Raw genomic sequence first — 17,336 nt, forward strand, 5'->3', positions numbered from 1 at the left:
CCTGCTTGATTAATATTGATGATATGGGTAGTACAAGAGTAGATCTACCACGAGATCAGAGAGGCTAAACCCTAGAAGCTAGCCTATGGTATGATTGTTGTTGTCTCTGTTGTCCTACGGACTAAAACCCTCCGGTTTATATAGACACCAGAGAGGGTTAGGGTTACACAAAGTCGGTTACAATGGTAGGAGTTCTGAATATCCGTATCGCCAAACTTGCCTTCCACACCAAGGAAAGTCCCTTCCGGACACGGGACGAAGTCTTCAATCTTGTATCTTCATAGTCCAGGAGTCCAGCTGAAGGTATAGTCCTGCCATCCGGACACCCCCTAATCCAGGACTCCCTCACCCGCGCTGGCTCACGAGTATCCAGACACACCTCGTTTAGCCCTACTGTGCAAGCCACGTGTCAGGGCGGGGTTGTACACGACCCGAGGGCTCTTCGCGGTAGGGAATCCCCTCTCACGCACCGGAAGCGAATCAGCAATCACCACGGCGATCGGTGCCCTTCCTTGCGCTAACTTGTAGGGACCTCCTGAGGGCCGCAGCAGGCGGTACCACGGACTCTCCCTCTTCTCTCATGCGATTCGCTTGCGCGTTAAAAGGGGGATTCCTGAGCATTGCGCCTTAGTAGCTCATACTGGCTCTCTAGCCCTCACCCCCTGGCCTTGACCATGGCATGCGACCTGGCATACCAGCGGAGGCTGAGCTCGCTCGAGGGCCGGGACATAAGGACGCAGAGCACTAAGAAGAACATGGAGGGGAGGGGGAGACCCGCATGGGCCTGACCAAGCTACACTACGGTGGCCGACGTACAAGTTCAGCACGACTCGAGGAGCCGACCCCGGACAGCCAAGATAAGTTATTGCTCTGGATCCACCAGTCGCTACGGCACGAGACCCTCGCTCACTCCCTTCGCTGCCCTGCTGCGGCAATGTTTTCTTCCTTTACCATCCTAAGACAGCTGCTTGCGCGCTAAAGGGGACCTCTTGAGCATCGCGCCTCAGGAGCTCTTACTAGACCTCGGGCCGCTCACCTCTTGGCCTTGACCACGGCACGCGACCTGGCATACCAGCGATGGCTGCAGCCTTCCTGGGGACCTGGACCTGTCAGCGTAGAGCACAAAGCTGCCGCAGGATTGGAAAGGGGAGGCCGAGCCTGGCAGGATATGCGCACACAAATCTTCATAATGAGGGATATGTTGAGAAAAGGCATTACAGACGCTTTACACGCCCCCATGGGGTTCATTTCTTGATTCCTCACAGGGAACAAAAGGGAAGGAATTCCTAGGAGTTCTAGCTACATGCACCCAATGTCGTTGACGCCATCATCAACAGTGGGCCACGTGAGGCCGGCGCCAACCCCATCCAGATCAGCGGCGACGGCGGCTGGACGCCGCAGCCCTGCTCCGGGCTCGGCGGGAGCTCGAGGGCACGTAGCTGCCATCGCTCGTCTCTGGAGACTCCAAGAGCTCAGGAGAGTCGCTGGATGATACATCTCCGTCGTATCTACTTTTCCAAACATTTTTGCCCTTGTTTTGGACTCTAACTTGCATGATTTGAATGGAACTAACCCGGGCTGATGCTGTTTTCAGTAGAATTGCCATGGTGTTATTTTTGTGCAGAAATAAAAGTTCTCGGAATGACCTGAAAATGAACAGAGAATTATTTTGGAATATATAAAAAATACTGGAAGGAAGATCCACGTCAGGGGGGCCTCCACCTGTCCACGAGGGTGGGGTCGCGCCCCCTGACGCTCCACCGACCTCAACCCTGACTCCATATATTCACTTTCGGGGGAGAAAAAAACCAAGGAGAAGGATTCATCATGTTTTACGATATGAAGCCGCCGCTAAGCCCTAAACTCTCTCGGGAGGGCTGATCTGGAGTCCGTTCGGGGCTTCGGAGAGGGGAATCTGTCACCATCGTCATAATCAACCATCCTCCATCACCAATTTCATGATGCTCACCGTCGTGCGTGAGTAATTCCATCGTAGGCTTGCTGGACGGTGATGGGTTGGATGAGATTTATCATGTAATCGAGTTAGTTTTGTTAGGGTTTGATCCCTAGTGTCCACTATGTTCTGAGATTGATGTTGCTATGACTTTGCCATGCTTAAAGCTTGTCACTAGGGTCCGAGTGCCATGATTTTAGATCTGAACCTATTATGTTTTCATCAATATATGAGAGTTCTTGATCCTATCTTGCAAGTCTATAGTCACCTACTATGTGTTATGATCCGGCAACCCCGAAGTGACAATAATCGGGACCACTCCCCGTGATGACCGTAGTTTGAGGAGTTCATGTATTCACTATGTGTCAATGCTTTGGTCCGGTACTCTATTAAAAGTAGGCCTTAATATCCCTTAGTTTCCAACAGGACACCATTGCCACGGGAGGGTAGGACAAAAGATATCATGCAAGTTCTTTTCCACAAGCACGTATGACTATATTCGGAATACATGCCTACATTACATTGATGAACTGGAGCTAGTTCTGTGTCACCCTAGGTTATGACTGTTACATGATGAACCGCATCCGGCATAATTCTCCATCACTGATCCATTGCCTACGAGCTTTCCATATATTGTTCTTCGCTTATTTACTTTTCCGTTGCTATTGTTATCATCACTACAAAACACCAAAAATATTACTTTTGCTACCATTACCTTTTACCACCGTTACCACTACTATCATATTACTTTGCTACTAAACACTTTGCTGCAGATATTAAGTTTCCAGGTGTGGTTAAATTGACAACTCAGCTGCTAATACTTGAGAATATTCTTTGGCTCCCCTTGTGTCGAATCAATAAATTTGGGTTGAATACTCTACCCTCGAAAACTGTTGCGATCCCCTATACTTGTGGGTTATCAAGACTATTTTCTCGCGCCATTGCCGGGGAGCATAGATCTATTCTTTGAGTCACTTGGGATTTATATCTGCTTATCATTATGAAGAACTTGAAAGATCCAAGAACCAAGATTTATCCCTCAACTACGAGGGGAGGTAAGGAACTGGCATCTAGCTCTGCACTTGATTCACCTTCTATTTTGAGTAAGCTTGCGACACCTACACCTGCTATTCATTCTGATATGTCGCATGTTATTGATGATGCCACTTCTCCTTTGCATGATACTTATGATGAAACTACTTCTATGCTTGATAATACTGTGCCACTAGGTGAATTTCTTGATGAACAACTTGCTAGGGTTAGAGAGAATGAAATTATTGAAACTGATAATATTGATGAAAGTGATGAAGAAGATTCTCCCCTAGATATGAATTGCCTGTTGTCCCTAAGAGTTATGTTATGTATGAAGAAACTGCTAGAGACTTTCTTCCTTGCAATGATAGGAGTGATCTTAAGAAATTATTAGCTAAGCTGAAATAAAAATCTCTGAATGCTAGAATGAAATATGATCCTGCTTATGCTACTTCACCTATCTTTGTTACTGATAAGGATTATGATTTCTCTGTCGACCCTGATATAATTACTTTGGTTGAATCTGATCCTTTCTATGGTTATGAATCTGAAACTGTTGTGGCACTTCTTACTAAATTAAATGATATAGCTACCCTGTTCTCTAATGATGAGAAAACTCGCTACTATTATATCCTTAAGATATTTTCGTTCTCATTAAAGGGTGATGCTAAGATATGGTTTAATTCTCTTGATCCCGGTTGTGTGCGTAGTCCCCAGGATATGATTTATTACTTCTCTGCTAAATATTTCCCTGCTCATAAGAAACAAGCTGATTTAAGGGAAATATATAATTTTGTGCAAATTGAAGAAGAGAGTCTCCCACAAGCTTGGGGGAGGCTTCTCCAATTACTTAATGCTTTTCCTGATCATCCTCTTAAGAAAAATGAAATACTTCATATCTTTTATAATGGACTAACCGATGCTTCCAGAGACCACCTGGATAGTTGTGCTGGTTGTGTTTTCAGGGAAACAACACCAGATGAAGCTGAAATTTTATTGAATAATATGTTGACTAATGAAAATAATTGGACACTTCCTGATCCAATCCCTGGTTCAATTCCTGAACCAACTCCTGAGCCAACTCCGAAGAAGAGGGGTATTCTATTTCTCAGTCCTGAAGATATGCAAGAGGCAAAGAAATCTATGAAAGAAAAAGGTATTAAAGCTGAAGATGTTAAGAATTTACCTCCTATTGAAGAAATACATGGTCTTGATAACCCGACACAGGTAGTAAAGGTAAATTCTCTCTATAGATATGATAAAGCTGGAATCCCATTTACTAAGTTTGCTAGCCCATGCTTGGATGAGTTTGATGACTTTATGGTTAAGCAAGAAGACTTCAATGCTTATTTTGGTAGAGAATTAAAACACAATGCTGATATGCTTGAACACTTGGGTGATTATATAGCTAATATTAAAGGTGAACTAAAACTTATTAGTAAACATGCTTCTATGGTTACCACTCAAGTAGAACAAGTACTTAAAGCTCAGAATGATTTGCTCAATGAATTAAATAGTAAGAAGAATGATAATGCTGTTAGAGTTATGACTAGAGGTGGTAAAATGACTCAGGAACCTTTGTATCCTGGGGGCCATCCTAAGAGAATTGAGCAAGATTCTCAGAGAAATAACATTGATGCACCTAGTCCTTCTAAAAGGATGAAAAAGAAAAATGATAGGACTTTGCATGCTTCTAGTGAACCTGTTGTTGACACACCTGAGAATCCCAATGATATTTCTATTTCTGATGCTGAAACACAATCTGGTAATGAGCATGAACCTAGTGAAAATGTTAATGATGATGTTCATGTCGATGCTCAACCTAGCAATAATAATGATGTAGAGATTGAACCTGCTGTTGATCTTGATAACCCACAATCAAAGAATCAACGTTATGATAAGAGAGACTTTGTTGCTAGGAAGCACGGTAAAGAAAGAGAACAATGGGTTCAGAAACCCATGCCTTTTCCTCCTAAACCATCCAAGAAAAAGGATGATGAGGATTTTGAGCACTTTGCTGAAATGATTAGACCTATCTTTTTGCATATGCGTTTGACTAATATGCTTAAAATGAATCTTTATGCTAAATACATGAAAGATATTATTACTAATAAAGGAAAGATACCGGAAGCTGAAATTTCCACAATGCTTGCTAATTATACTTTGAAGGGTGGAATACCTAAGAAACTAGGAGATCCCGGAGTACCAACTATACCATGCTCCATTAAAAGAAACTATGTTAAAACTGCTTTATGTGATCTTGGAGCCGGTGTTAGTGCTATGCCTCTCTCTTTATATCGTAGACTTGATTTGAATGAGTTGACACCTATTGAAATATCTTTGCAAATGGCTGATAAATCAACTGCTATACATGTCGGTATTTGTGAGGATGTGCCTGTTGTGGTTGCAAACGTTACTATTTTAACGGACTTTGTTATCCTTGATATTCCTGAGGATGATAGTATGTCTATTATTCTTGGAAGAGCCTTTTTGAATACTGCAGGGGCTGTTATTGATTGCACCAAAGGCAATGTCACTTTTCATGTTAATGGCAATGAGCATACAGTTCACTTTCCGAGGAAACAACCTCAAGTTCACAGTATCAACTCTATTGGAAAAATTCCATCGATCACTATTGGAGGTTTTGAATTTCCTCTTCCTACTGTCAAGAAGAAATATGATATTATTATTGTTGGGGATGTGGATATCCCTGTTGAGGTAACCTAGTGTTATTCAAAAATTCTCCGGTTCCATGTTATTCGGAATGAGTTTGTTAACAAGACCTGATCAACCTTGTTAGTGGATTCCTTTTGATGAGCATGAGATGGATGAATTTAGAAAACACAACTCTCTATACCCTCTTTTTACTTTCTGTTACTTATATTAAATAAAGCAAAAATAATAATTTCTGACTGTTTTCTGAATTATCCATGCAATAAAAAATACCCCGAAAATAAAAGTTCTCCAAATGCCCTGAATATTAAATATGATTTTTTCTGGAATATTTGAGAATATCTGGCACTGAAAACACAACAGGGGGAGCAAACACCTGGCCACGAGGGTGGAGGGTGCGCCCTACCCCCTTGGGCGCGTCCCCCTACCTCATGGGCCCATGGTGGCTCCCCTCCACTTATTCCAGCTACCACACACTCCTTCTTTCTCCCACAAACATCACTATCCAGCTCAAACCCGAGTCGAAGCTCATTTTGCTGCCATTTTCGATCTCCTTGCTCAAAGCTCCATTCACAAAAATGCTTTGGGGGATTGTTCCTTGGTATGTGACTCCTTCAATGGTCCTATTAGTTTTTGTTCTAGTGATTTATTCATTGCATATTTTTGCTGCTTAGGTGACCCTGTTATTGAGCTTGCATGTCAAATTTATGTGGTCAGAAGTAGTTTTGATGCATGATATTGTCTCTAGGCACTTGTAGGAGTAGTTGCTATCAATTTTGTCAAGTTTGGTTCACTTTTATTTTGAAGTTACTAAAAATTTCAGAAATTTTCAGAAAAAGATGAAGAGATTTTTTAGGGGCTCATCGAGCCGAAGCTCGAAGGATAAGCAAAGTGAGAAGGATAAGAGGCCCAAATATAATCTTCCTCGCACCGTGGAGGTTTGGCCATGTGAATGGCCTTGTGATGATTTCTTGAGAGCAGCCGGGATTTATGATGATTTCTATGAATCGGCTGAGAATGCAGGCCTCACCACCTTCCTCCACGACCAACGCGAACAGTATCTTTTACTCACCAATATCTTTGTGCAAAACTTTCATTTCCATGCTAGGAGCTCACCACCTATGGTGGAATTTTATTTGTATGATGAGCATAAGGAGATGTCACTTCGTGATTTTTGTCGAGTTTGTTTGATCCCTTTTGAGGGCAGCATAGAGGAACCACATCGTGACGATGTGGATGGGTTTATTGATACCATTACTGTAGGGGAAACAAGGAAGGTTTCCGACGCACGAATTACCAGCATACACTTTCCTGTTCTACGTTACTTTTCTATATTTGCTAGTAGATGCTTAATTGGGCGCAGAAACTATGGAAACATGAGTGCCCCTGATATTGTTATTTTGTGCCATGCCTTATTTCGTGATGACACATTCAGTATGGGCGCTATTATTGCAAAGCGGTTAAATCTTAACCGTACTAAGGGCCTCGTCCTTGGAGGCATCTTCGCCTAGCGCCTCGCTGCACACTTTAACATACCTATTAGGCATTATGAGAAGGAAGAGAAGTTGATGCCTCCTGTTTATTTAGATTATAAGAGTATGGTAGCACATGATTTTATTGTTAAGAATAGGGAAAAGGCGCTTAAGTACAAATTAATATTTGGTAAAAATCATCCTGAGACTATTACCTTGCCTGCTCCTTCCTTGTTTGATTTATCTGCAGGCAAGTACCTTGTTCCGTTTGAGGCCATTCACGCCTACCGGAACCCTACATCAGCTACAGAGCCAGAGCCCGAACCACAATTTGATCCTCCACGACAGTCTGATTACCAGTGTGATCCGGAGGTGATTGCCAACCAGTGGCAATCTGAGGCTTCTTCACAGTACGACCCCAACTATTACTTTGGATATCCGCCAGGCCAGCCGTGGCCATAGACCAACTTAGGCCAAAAGCCTAAGCTTGAGGGAGTACGTATTTCTTACCAACATTACATTCATGTTCACACACCCATTGCTAGTTGTCGATGCTCATACTTTTTCATTGTATCATCCATGCTAGTTTATTTTCCTTTTGTGTGTTTAATAAACCTTAAGAAAAACAAAAGAAATTAGTTGTAGCTTTTAATTAGTTTACTTTCCATGCTTGTAGTAGTAATTAAAAAGAAAACCCAAAAAGATTTCTCGTTCTTCTTTTGCTTGTTTGGAGCTTTCCCGCGTAAATAGTTTTATTTCTTTGTTGTTCTTTGGGGGTCGATAGGAGAAGACCATAATGAAAATGTTGAGTGGCTCTTATATGCATTATCGTTGATCTAACAAAGAGCCATATTAGCTTGTCTTCTCTCTTGAATTGAATACTTGCAGATTCCAGCTTAGTCCAATGCACGTGCACTATTATTATTATCCACACTATTCGGTCGTGCAAGTGAAAGGCAATAATGATGATTATTTGATGAACTTATTGAGATGAGAAAAGCTGGTATGAACTCGACCGCTCTTGTTTTTGTAAATATGATTAGTTCACCATTCTTGATTCAGCCTATTATGAATAAACATGTTTGCAATGACAATTAGAGATTATAGTTGCTTATGCCATGCTTAATCAGCTAGGAGCTTATAATGGTTTACCTTGCATGCCAACATGCTATTAAAATGGTTGTGATGTGGTATGATAGGGTGGTATCCTCTTTTGAACGATTCGAGTGGCTTGACTTGGCACATGTTCAAACATGTAGTTGAAAAAAAAATCAACATAGCCTCTACGATATTTATGTTCATGGTGCATTATATCCTACTCATGCTTGCATTCGGTGTTGATTAATTTTAATGCATGTTCATGATTGTTGTCGCTCTCTAGCTGCTCGCTTCCCAGTCTTTTGCTAGCCTTCACCTGTACTAAGAAGGAATACTGCTTGTGCATCCAATTCCATAAACCCCAAAGTTATTCCATATGAGTCCACCATACCTACCTATATACGGTATCTACCTGCCGTTCCAGGTAAATTTGTATGTGCCAAACTCTAAGCCTTCAAATAAACATTCTGTTTTGTATGCTCGAATAGCTCATGTATCAACTAGGGCTGTCCGTATCTTCCATGTTAGGCGGGTTATTCTCAAGAGGAGTGGACTCCGCTCCTCACTCACGAGAAAATGACTGGTCACCGGGATGCCCAGTCCCATGCTTTATGCAAATCAAATCAAAATAATTGCAAACAAAACTCCCCTGGGACTGTTGTTAGTTGGAGGCACTCGTTGTTTCGAGCAAGCCATGGATTTATGCTTGTTGGTGGAGGGGGGGTATAAATTTTACCATTCTATTTGGGAACCGCCTACAATGTGTGTAGCATGGAAGATATCGCCATCTCTCGGTTGTTATGTTGACAATGAAAGTATACCGCTCAAAATATTATTCATATCTATTTCAAAACCGAGCTCTGGCGCCTCTACAAATCCCTGCTTCCCTCTGTGAAGGGCCTATCTATTTACTTTTAAGCTTAGTCATCATCCTCTTATTAAAAAGCACCAGTTGGAGAGCACCGCTGTCATTTGCATTCATTACTATTAGTTTACATTGAGTATGACTTGACTGGATCTCTTTTACCATGAATTACAATGTCTAGTCAGTCCTTCATCTTTAAAGGTGATCTGCATTTATGTTTTGCGGTCTCAGAAAGGGCTAGCGAGATACCATCCTGTTATATCATATCATGATTGTTTTGAGAAAGTGTTGTCATCCGAGATTTATTATTATTGCTCGCTAGTTGTTTATGTCATTGATATGAGTAAACATGAGACCTAAATATTATTGTGAATATGGTTAGTTCATAATCTTTGCTGAAAACTTGAATGCTGGCTTTGCATATTTACAACAACAAGCGCAACTTGAATGCTTGCTTTGAATAAGGTTTAAGCTTGGGGGAGTTGATATGTCTCCGTCGTATCTACTTTTCCAAACACTTTTTCCCTTGTTTTGGACTCTAACTTACATGATTTGAATGGAACTAACCTGGACTGACGCTGTTTTCAGCAGAATTGCCATGATATTATTTTTGTGCAGAAATAAAAGTTCTCGGAATGACCTGAAAATCAACGCAGAATTATTTTGGAATATATAAAAAATACTGGAAGGAAGATCCACGTCAGGGGGGCCTCCACCTATCCACGAGGGTGGGGGCGCGCCCCCTGCCTCGTGGGCCCCCTTACGCTCCACGACCTCAACCCTGACTCCATATATTCACTTTCGGGGAGAAAAAACCAGGGAGAAGGATTCATCGCGTTTTACGATACGGAGCCGCCGTCAAGCCCTAAACTCTCTTGGGAGGGCTGATCTGGAGTCCATTCGGGGGCCCGGAGAGGGGAATCCGTCACCATCGTCATCATCAACCATCCTCCATCACCAATTTCATGATGATCACCACTGTGCGTGAGTAATTCCATCGTAGGCTTGTTGGACGGTGATGCGTTGGATGAGATTTATCATGTAATCAAGTTAGTTTTGTTAGGGTTTGATCCCTAGTGTCCACTATGTTCTGAGATTGATGTTGCTATGACTTTGCCATGCTTAATACTTGTCACTAGGGTCCGAGTGCCATGATTTCAGATCTGAACCTATTATGTTTTCATCAATATATGAGAGTTCTTGATCCTATCTTGCAAGCCTATAGTCACCTACTATGTGTTATGATCCGGCAACCCCGAAGTGACAATAATCGGGACCACTCCTGGTGATGACCATAGTTTGAGGAGTTCATGTATTCACTATGTGTTAATGCTTTGGTCCGGTACTCTATTAAAAGGAGGCCTTAATGTCCCTTAGTTTCCAATAGGACCCCGCTGCCATGGGAGGGTAGGACAAAAGATTGTCATGCAAGTTCTTTTCCATAAGCACGTATTGTAGGGGAACGCGACAGAAAACAAAAAATTTCGGTATAGCGAGCACGCCCAGGACCACTATGGAGACTGCATACAAGGTTTGATCTGTTCCGTACCGACTCGAAGCGCAGCGGAAGAAGAGTCGGTGGAGATCGTTTGTGCATATCCCCGCAGCTAGGATTTACAACCTCCCAACCGCGAGGATGTACTCCCTCGCCGGACAGCCCTTCAGGAGGCGGTCAGACAGTCCCCCGGACGATGCCGCGGACAGCCCTTCGGGAGGACCCTCGAAACTCGAACGGAGACTCGGACAGCCCTTCGGGAGGACACTTGAACAACCCCTCAGGAAAAAGACCAAAACTACGACCTCTCTATGGGGTTGCACACATACGGTGTCAACTATCCGGCAGGGCTTCGCCGTCCAGAACTAGTTCCTGCCGGAACCCAGACAGCCTTACGGCTCTACGAAACTCTTTTCGTGGGAGGGAGAGAAGAAGCCAGATAATGCATGGCATGTGTATGAGAGCAAGGTATGAGGAGAATGGCAGCCCCTTCTCCTACTTTTATAAGCCAAGGCTAGGGGTGGGGTGGTGGAGGAAATACCAAAACAGCCATGCTACATGTCCCACGTGAAGGGTGAAATGGTAACTCAAGTGGGGCACCAAGGGGACACCATGGGGGCACCCCCTTGGCTAGCCACAACCTTGCTCCCTCCCATGGGGGGTCCAACAAGCCACCAACATGTCTCCTAGAACCATGGGTGATCCCTAGACAAAAAGCCACCAAACATGTAACCCCCGATTCGTGGGATCTTGTCCCTTAGTGCTGAGACAAGATGTTTTCCGTGAAACATTTTTTCTGAAAAATTCCGGAAGGTCCCAGAACATTTCCGGAACCCTCTAAAATTATTCTGGGCATGATCCAAAACATTTTCGGTGTGGTGATTTTTATCAGCGAGAAGCAACAACGGCGGTTACGGCAGCTCCGGAACATTTTTGGTTTTTCTCTCCTAAAATTCCCAAAAGTTCCTAGACCAATTCTGGGGCCCTCTAAGAATTTCCAGGCGAGTGTCGAAACCATTTTGACCTAATAATATATTCCGAAACAACTTTTCGGTTTTACCAAAACTCTTCCGGTGTTCTCTCTCTGGAACTCTTCCGTTGTCTTCGAAACTTTTCCAGTGACTTTCTCTCAGACTCCCTGTCTAGTATTCAGCACATAGATGACCCTTAAGCGTGTGACCCTATAGGTTCGGTGAAGTATAGACATGACCTGGAACCCCTTCCGATCAATGATCAACATCGGAGCCATGGACACCCATATTGACCCCTATACCCACACGAATGAAATATTCGAGTGAACCTCCAGTTGCTGTGAGCTATTCCTGTTGCTTCGTGATATGTCACAAATACCCAAGGTGAGATTTATTGCATTCCCGTGGGCCAACACTTTGTCCACCATGCAAGTTACCTCATTACTGGGTTTTTTCTCTTTTCTCGTTTCCGTGTTCTGGCATCCCAGTGATCAAATCACAAGGTGTCTGGCTAGACGATGATGGATACCGTTACACCGAGAGGGCCCGATTATATATCTCCATCGTCAGAGGAGCAAATCCCAATCTTGAGCTATCTTGTTACTTGCCGTACTTTTCCGTGAACCCATAAGCCGCCGTAATAGCCACCGAGTTATGGATGACGTTTAACAAACCCCAAAGTTCACGAAGCAAGTACGAAGAAATTCGATACTCTCATGGTCTAAGGAATTATGCAAACATTAACTTCCCTATGTTATTAACCATTAACTTGTGACGAAAGTATCTCATAGCATAACATCATATTGGGTCGATTCAACACATGTGTTCTACTAACAATTGTGCCCTCAAAATTGCCGGCATAGTCATGCCCATGATCAGGAAAATAGGATCATCATGCAATACTTGAGCCGGTCATAGAGGCTTGACTAGGAATACATTTTACCGTTTATTATCCCACACGTGCACATGAGTTTCCCTCCAAGCCTCGTTTTATTTGCAGACTCGATGCAGTTATAGCATGGAACATAAACCTTCATTACAAACCAGGAGGTACAAAATAACTGTTGTTACTGCCTCTAGGGCATATCTCCTACAGACTCCCACTTGCACTAGAGTCATAATCCAGTTACATGGCTTCCCTAACACCAATGAATATTCGGTGTTGCTCATGCTTTGCTCGTGGTAGAGGCTTCTTCATCGGGTCTGACACATTCAGATCCGTGTGAACCTTGCGTACTTTCACTAAACCCTCTTCGACATGATGTCGAATGAGTTTATATTTGCGTTGAATATGTCTTGTCTTATGGTGCGAACTTGGCTCCCTTGCCTGAGCCACGGCGCCACTATTATCACAATAGATCTCCACCGGGTCCAGAGCACTTGGAACCACACCAAGGTCTTCAAGAAATTGCTTGATCCATACCGCCTCCTTGGAGGCTTCTGAAGCAGCAACATACTCCGCCTCCATCGTAGAATCCGCCACAGTATTTTGTTTGGAACTTTTCCAATCAACTGCGCTGCCGTTCAATATGAAAACATAGCCTGATTGAGATTTGAAGTCATCTGGGTCAGTCATGAAGCCTGCATCAGTGTAACCACTTACAATGAGCTCTTCATCACCTCCGTACACAAGGAGTAAATCATTGGTCCTTCTGAGGTACTTAAGAATACCCTTGACTGCGGCCCAGTGTTCCAACCCTGGATCACTTTGGTACCGACTGCTAACACTTAGCGCATAGGAAACATCTGGTCTTGTACATAGCATGGCATACATAATAGAACCAACTGCCGAGGCATATAGAACATCATTCATTTGTACTCTCTCATCCAGAGTCCGAGGACTCTGATTCTTGCAAAGCACTGTGCCAGGTGACATGGGGAGTAGGCCTTTCTTGGAGTTCTGCATGTTGAACCTTTTCAACACCTTGTCAATGTACGTGCTTTGGCTAAGCGCTATCAGGCATTTTGATCTATCTCTATAGATTCTGATGCCCAATACATATGCCGCCTCACGTAAGTCTTTCATTGAAAACCTCTTTTCAATGAGTCTTTTATTTTGCTAAGAAAATTCACATCATTTCCAATCAACAATATGTCATCCACATGCAAGATTAGATATGCTTTTGCGCTCCCACTAAACTTCTTGTAAACACAAGATTATTCGTCATTCCTGATGAAGCCAAACTCTTTGACCACTTCATCAAAACGAATGTTCCAGCTCCTTGATGCTTGCTTCAGACCATAAATGGCTTTCTGAAGTTTGCATACATTTCCAGCATCCTCAAGAATGACAAAACCTTCTGGTTGTATCATGTATACATCCTCTTTGAGGTTTCCATTTAGGAAAGCCGTTTTGACATCCATCTGCCATATTTCATAGTTGAAATAAGCAGCAATTGCTAGCAATATCCGAACAGACTTAAGCATAGCTACGGGCAAGAAAGTCTCATCGTAGTCCACTCCTGGAACTTGCGTGAACCCTTTCGCGACAAGTCTAGCTTTGTGGATAGTAATGTTACCATCCGCGTCCGTCTTTCTTTTGAAAATCCATTTACAACCAATCGGCTTTGCGCCTTCTGGAAGTTCTTCCAAGTTCCAAACTTGGTTTTCGTACATGGATTCCATTTTGGATCTCATGGCCTTGTGCCATTCTTTTGAGCTGGGCCCCGCCATCGCTTCCTTGTAGTGCGCAGGCTCATCGTCTTCAAGAATGAAGATTTCATTATGAAACCACTCAGGTGGCTGGATAGCCCTACCTGATCTGCGCGGTTCAGTTACAACATTGTCTGAAGTCTCCGCATCATATGCGACAACTTCTGGCTCAATTGCAGGGATAATTAGCGGAATTTCTTCCGGTTCCTTAGCCATATCAACAGTTGCTGAAGATTCACTAATATCATCAAGTTGTACTGTCCTCCCACTTAATTCTTTGGCGAAAAATTATTTCTCAAGAAAGACTCCGCTTTTAGCGACAAACACTTTGTGCTCGGAGGGTAGGTAGAAGGAATACCCAATTGTTTCTTTTGGATAACCTACAAAGTTACACTTGTCTGATCTGGGATCGAGTTTGGTAGGTTGTAAACGTTTTACATGTACCTCACATCCCCAAATTTTAAGATGCAACAAACTGGGTTTCTTCCCATTCCTCATCTCATGTGGTGTCGTCTTAACAGACTTAGACGGTGCTCTGTTTGGTGTGTGAGCGGCAGTTTCTAGTGCATGACCCCAAAAAGATATATGTAGATCTATAAGAGACATCATCGACCTTACCATGTCCAATAGGGTTTGGTACGTCTTTCCGATACTCCGTTTCTTTGTGGAGTTCCGGGATGCGTAAGTTGTGAAACGATTCCACGATCACTCAGATGTTGGCCAAACTCATGACTAAGATATTCGCCTCTGCGATCAGACCGCAGAAACTTAATCCTTTTGTTACGATGATTTTCTACCTCATTCTGAAATTCTTTGAAATTTTCAAAGGTTTCCGACTTATGCTTCATTAAGTAGATATAGCCATACCGACTTAAATCATCAGTAAAAGTCACGAAGTAGAAATACCCACCCCGTGTGGCTGTACTCATTGGACCACATACATCACTATGTATTATTTCCAATAATTCACCCGCCCGTTCAGGATGACCCGTGAACGGCGTCTTGGTCATTTTCCCCATCAGACAAGCTTCACATGTGTCAAATGATTGAAAATCAAAGGACGGTAAAACTCCATCTCTCTGGAGTCTTTGCATGCGTTTCTTTCTGATGTGGCCAAGCCGACAGTGCCACAAGTAAGTGGTGGTGGTATCAGCCTTCTTAAGGTGTTTGGCATTCACGTTAAAACATCATTTTCACATTCAAGATTTAGTATGAAAAGGCCCCCAACAATGGGTGCAAATCCATAAAACATATCCTTACAATAAAGTGAACAACCATTGTTCTCAGACTTGTACGAATACCAATCGTGTACTAAACATGATCCAGAGATAATGTTTCTACACAACAGTGGAACAAAATAACAGTTACTTAGTTCTAATATAAATCCTGAAGGGGGACGTAGAGGCATAATGCCGACGGCTTGAGCGGCGATCCCAGTGCCGTTCCCGACGTGCATTACGACTTCATTCTTTGCCAGCTTGTGCACCTTCTGAAGCCCCTGTATCGACTTGCAAATGTGAGCAACCGATCCGGTATCAAATACCCAAGACTTAGAATTTTTCGCTAGCAAGCAAAACGTCAATGACATTAACCTGTATAACAATTATACCTTTTCCGGTTTTCCCGGTCTTCTTATCTTCCAGATACTTCTTGCAGTTTCTCTTCCAGTGTCCTATGCCCTTGCAGTAGAAGCACTCAGTTTCATTCTTGGCTCCGCCCTTAGAGTTGCTTTGGGAGACGGTCTTACTGGCGCCCTTGCCCTTCTTTGGCTTGCCTTTCTTTTTGAAGCTGGCGGTTTTATTCACAAGCAACACTTGCTTGCGATTTTTCCACATTCCTCCTTCTGTATTTTTCAGCATGGCGAGCACCTCTTCCGGTGTCTTCTCCATCCTTGTAATGTTGTAGTTCATGACAAAACCGTTGTAAGACAGGGGGAGTGAAGAAAGCAACATGTCCATCATATGGCCAGGTGGAAGTGGAAATTCCAGGGCTTTAAGCCTTTCAGAATAGCCAATCATTTTGACCACGTGTTCGCCAACTGAACTACCCTCAGCCATCTTGCATTCCATCAAAGCCTTCATGATATCAAATTGTTCAGACTTTGCGGTTTCCTTGTACAGAGCATCCAATTCCCGGATCATATCACGGGGTTTATGGAATTCAAAACATTTTTGAAGCCCTGGACTCATGCAAGCTAGCATGAGGCACTGCACTAAGTTGTGATCATCATCCTTAGTGGCCCAGACATTTTGTTCATCTTCCGGGGCCTCTGCCGCCGGTTTAGCTGGAAGAGCAGTTTCAAGCACGTAAAATTTCTTAGCGCTCCTGAGGAAAATCCTCAGGTTACAGACCCAGTCCGCATAGTTGTTTCCAGTCGTAGCTAACTTCTCTTTCTCTAACATCGGGCCTAAGTTGAACGCCGTGTTGCGAGCCATTTGATCTACAACGGAAAAAACAAGTTTCACTTAGACTTTGTTTATAATGAAATTTGCACTAGTGAATAAACATTTTTATTCTAAAGTGTGCTCCCACTCAAATCAATATCTCTCAAAATTGATTTTGAGTGATTCAAGATCCAAATATCAATTCAACGTCATAGAATCATCATCTCATGACGACGATTTCAATTGGTAGGCCAACTTGCCGATCACATCTCTATGTGACTCTTGTTCATCTTTCGATGCGTGTTTTCCGAGCTCAGGACGATCCTGCCATGAACGTCAAGACAACTAAGTGATCTTGCTGCGAGTTCTGACCTCACCTGCCTTACATTTCTCCAATCATTCGTACCCATGCATCCATGGCGAACCCCAAAAGGATAGATGTTGTGACGGTGCTACACTTGGGAGAACACTAACTACTTGATATTTTAAGTGAGAGATCACCCTAATAAAAGAGACTACCGCGCAATCAAGAAGGGTGCATCAAGAGGGATAAACATCTTAGGCAATTCATAATGGCATGATATGGTATAGCCTCTTCTGACGGAGAAGTCAAGTATTTCTTCGTCTCCGGCATTCGCGTCAGTGTTCACCTTTGCGAAGATTGCCACCACCTTGTCGATGCACCAGATAATATTGCTATCTCCATAGCGGATAAAATAAATGCATTACTTAAGGTTGAC

The 17,336-nt window shown here is 43.2% G+C and overlaps 1 protein-coding gene across 1 annotated transcript; it reads right to left on the bottom strand.

Annotated features, from left to right (window-relative positions):
* Positions 1 to 15,675: 15,675 nt before the first annotated feature.
* LOC147991444 (uncharacterized) lies at positions 15,676 to 16,647 on the bottom strand. Its single transcript, XM_087538590.1, has 2 exons — positions 15,822 to 16,647; positions 15,676 to 15,710 (listed from the first exon to the last, which is right to left on the bottom strand). Exons 1-2 carry the CDS (start codon positions 16,645 to 16,647, stop codon positions 15,676 to 15,678), a joined length of 861 nt encoding a protein of 286 aa, XP_087394716.1.
* Between the last annotated feature and the right edge of the window lie 689 nt (positions 16,648 to 17,336).

This window comes from Triticum urartu, chromosome 1A (assembly GCF_056163025.1).
Source record: "Triticum urartu cultivar PI428250 chromosome 1A, HENAU_Tu73, whole genome shotgun sequence".
In the NCBI taxonomy this organism is placed as follows: Eukaryota; Viridiplantae; Streptophyta; class Magnoliopsida; order Poales; family Poaceae; genus Triticum; species Triticum urartu.

Coding starts and splice junctions, on each gene's coding strand:
- LOC147991444 (XM_087538590.1), bottom strand. CDS start 16,647: ATGGCTCGCAACACGGCGTTCAACTTAGGCCCGATGTTAGAGAAAGAG. Junction 15,711..15,821: donor GACCGGGAAAACCGGAAAAG/GTATAATTGTTA, acceptor AAGTCGATACAG/GGGCTTCAGAAGGTGCACAA.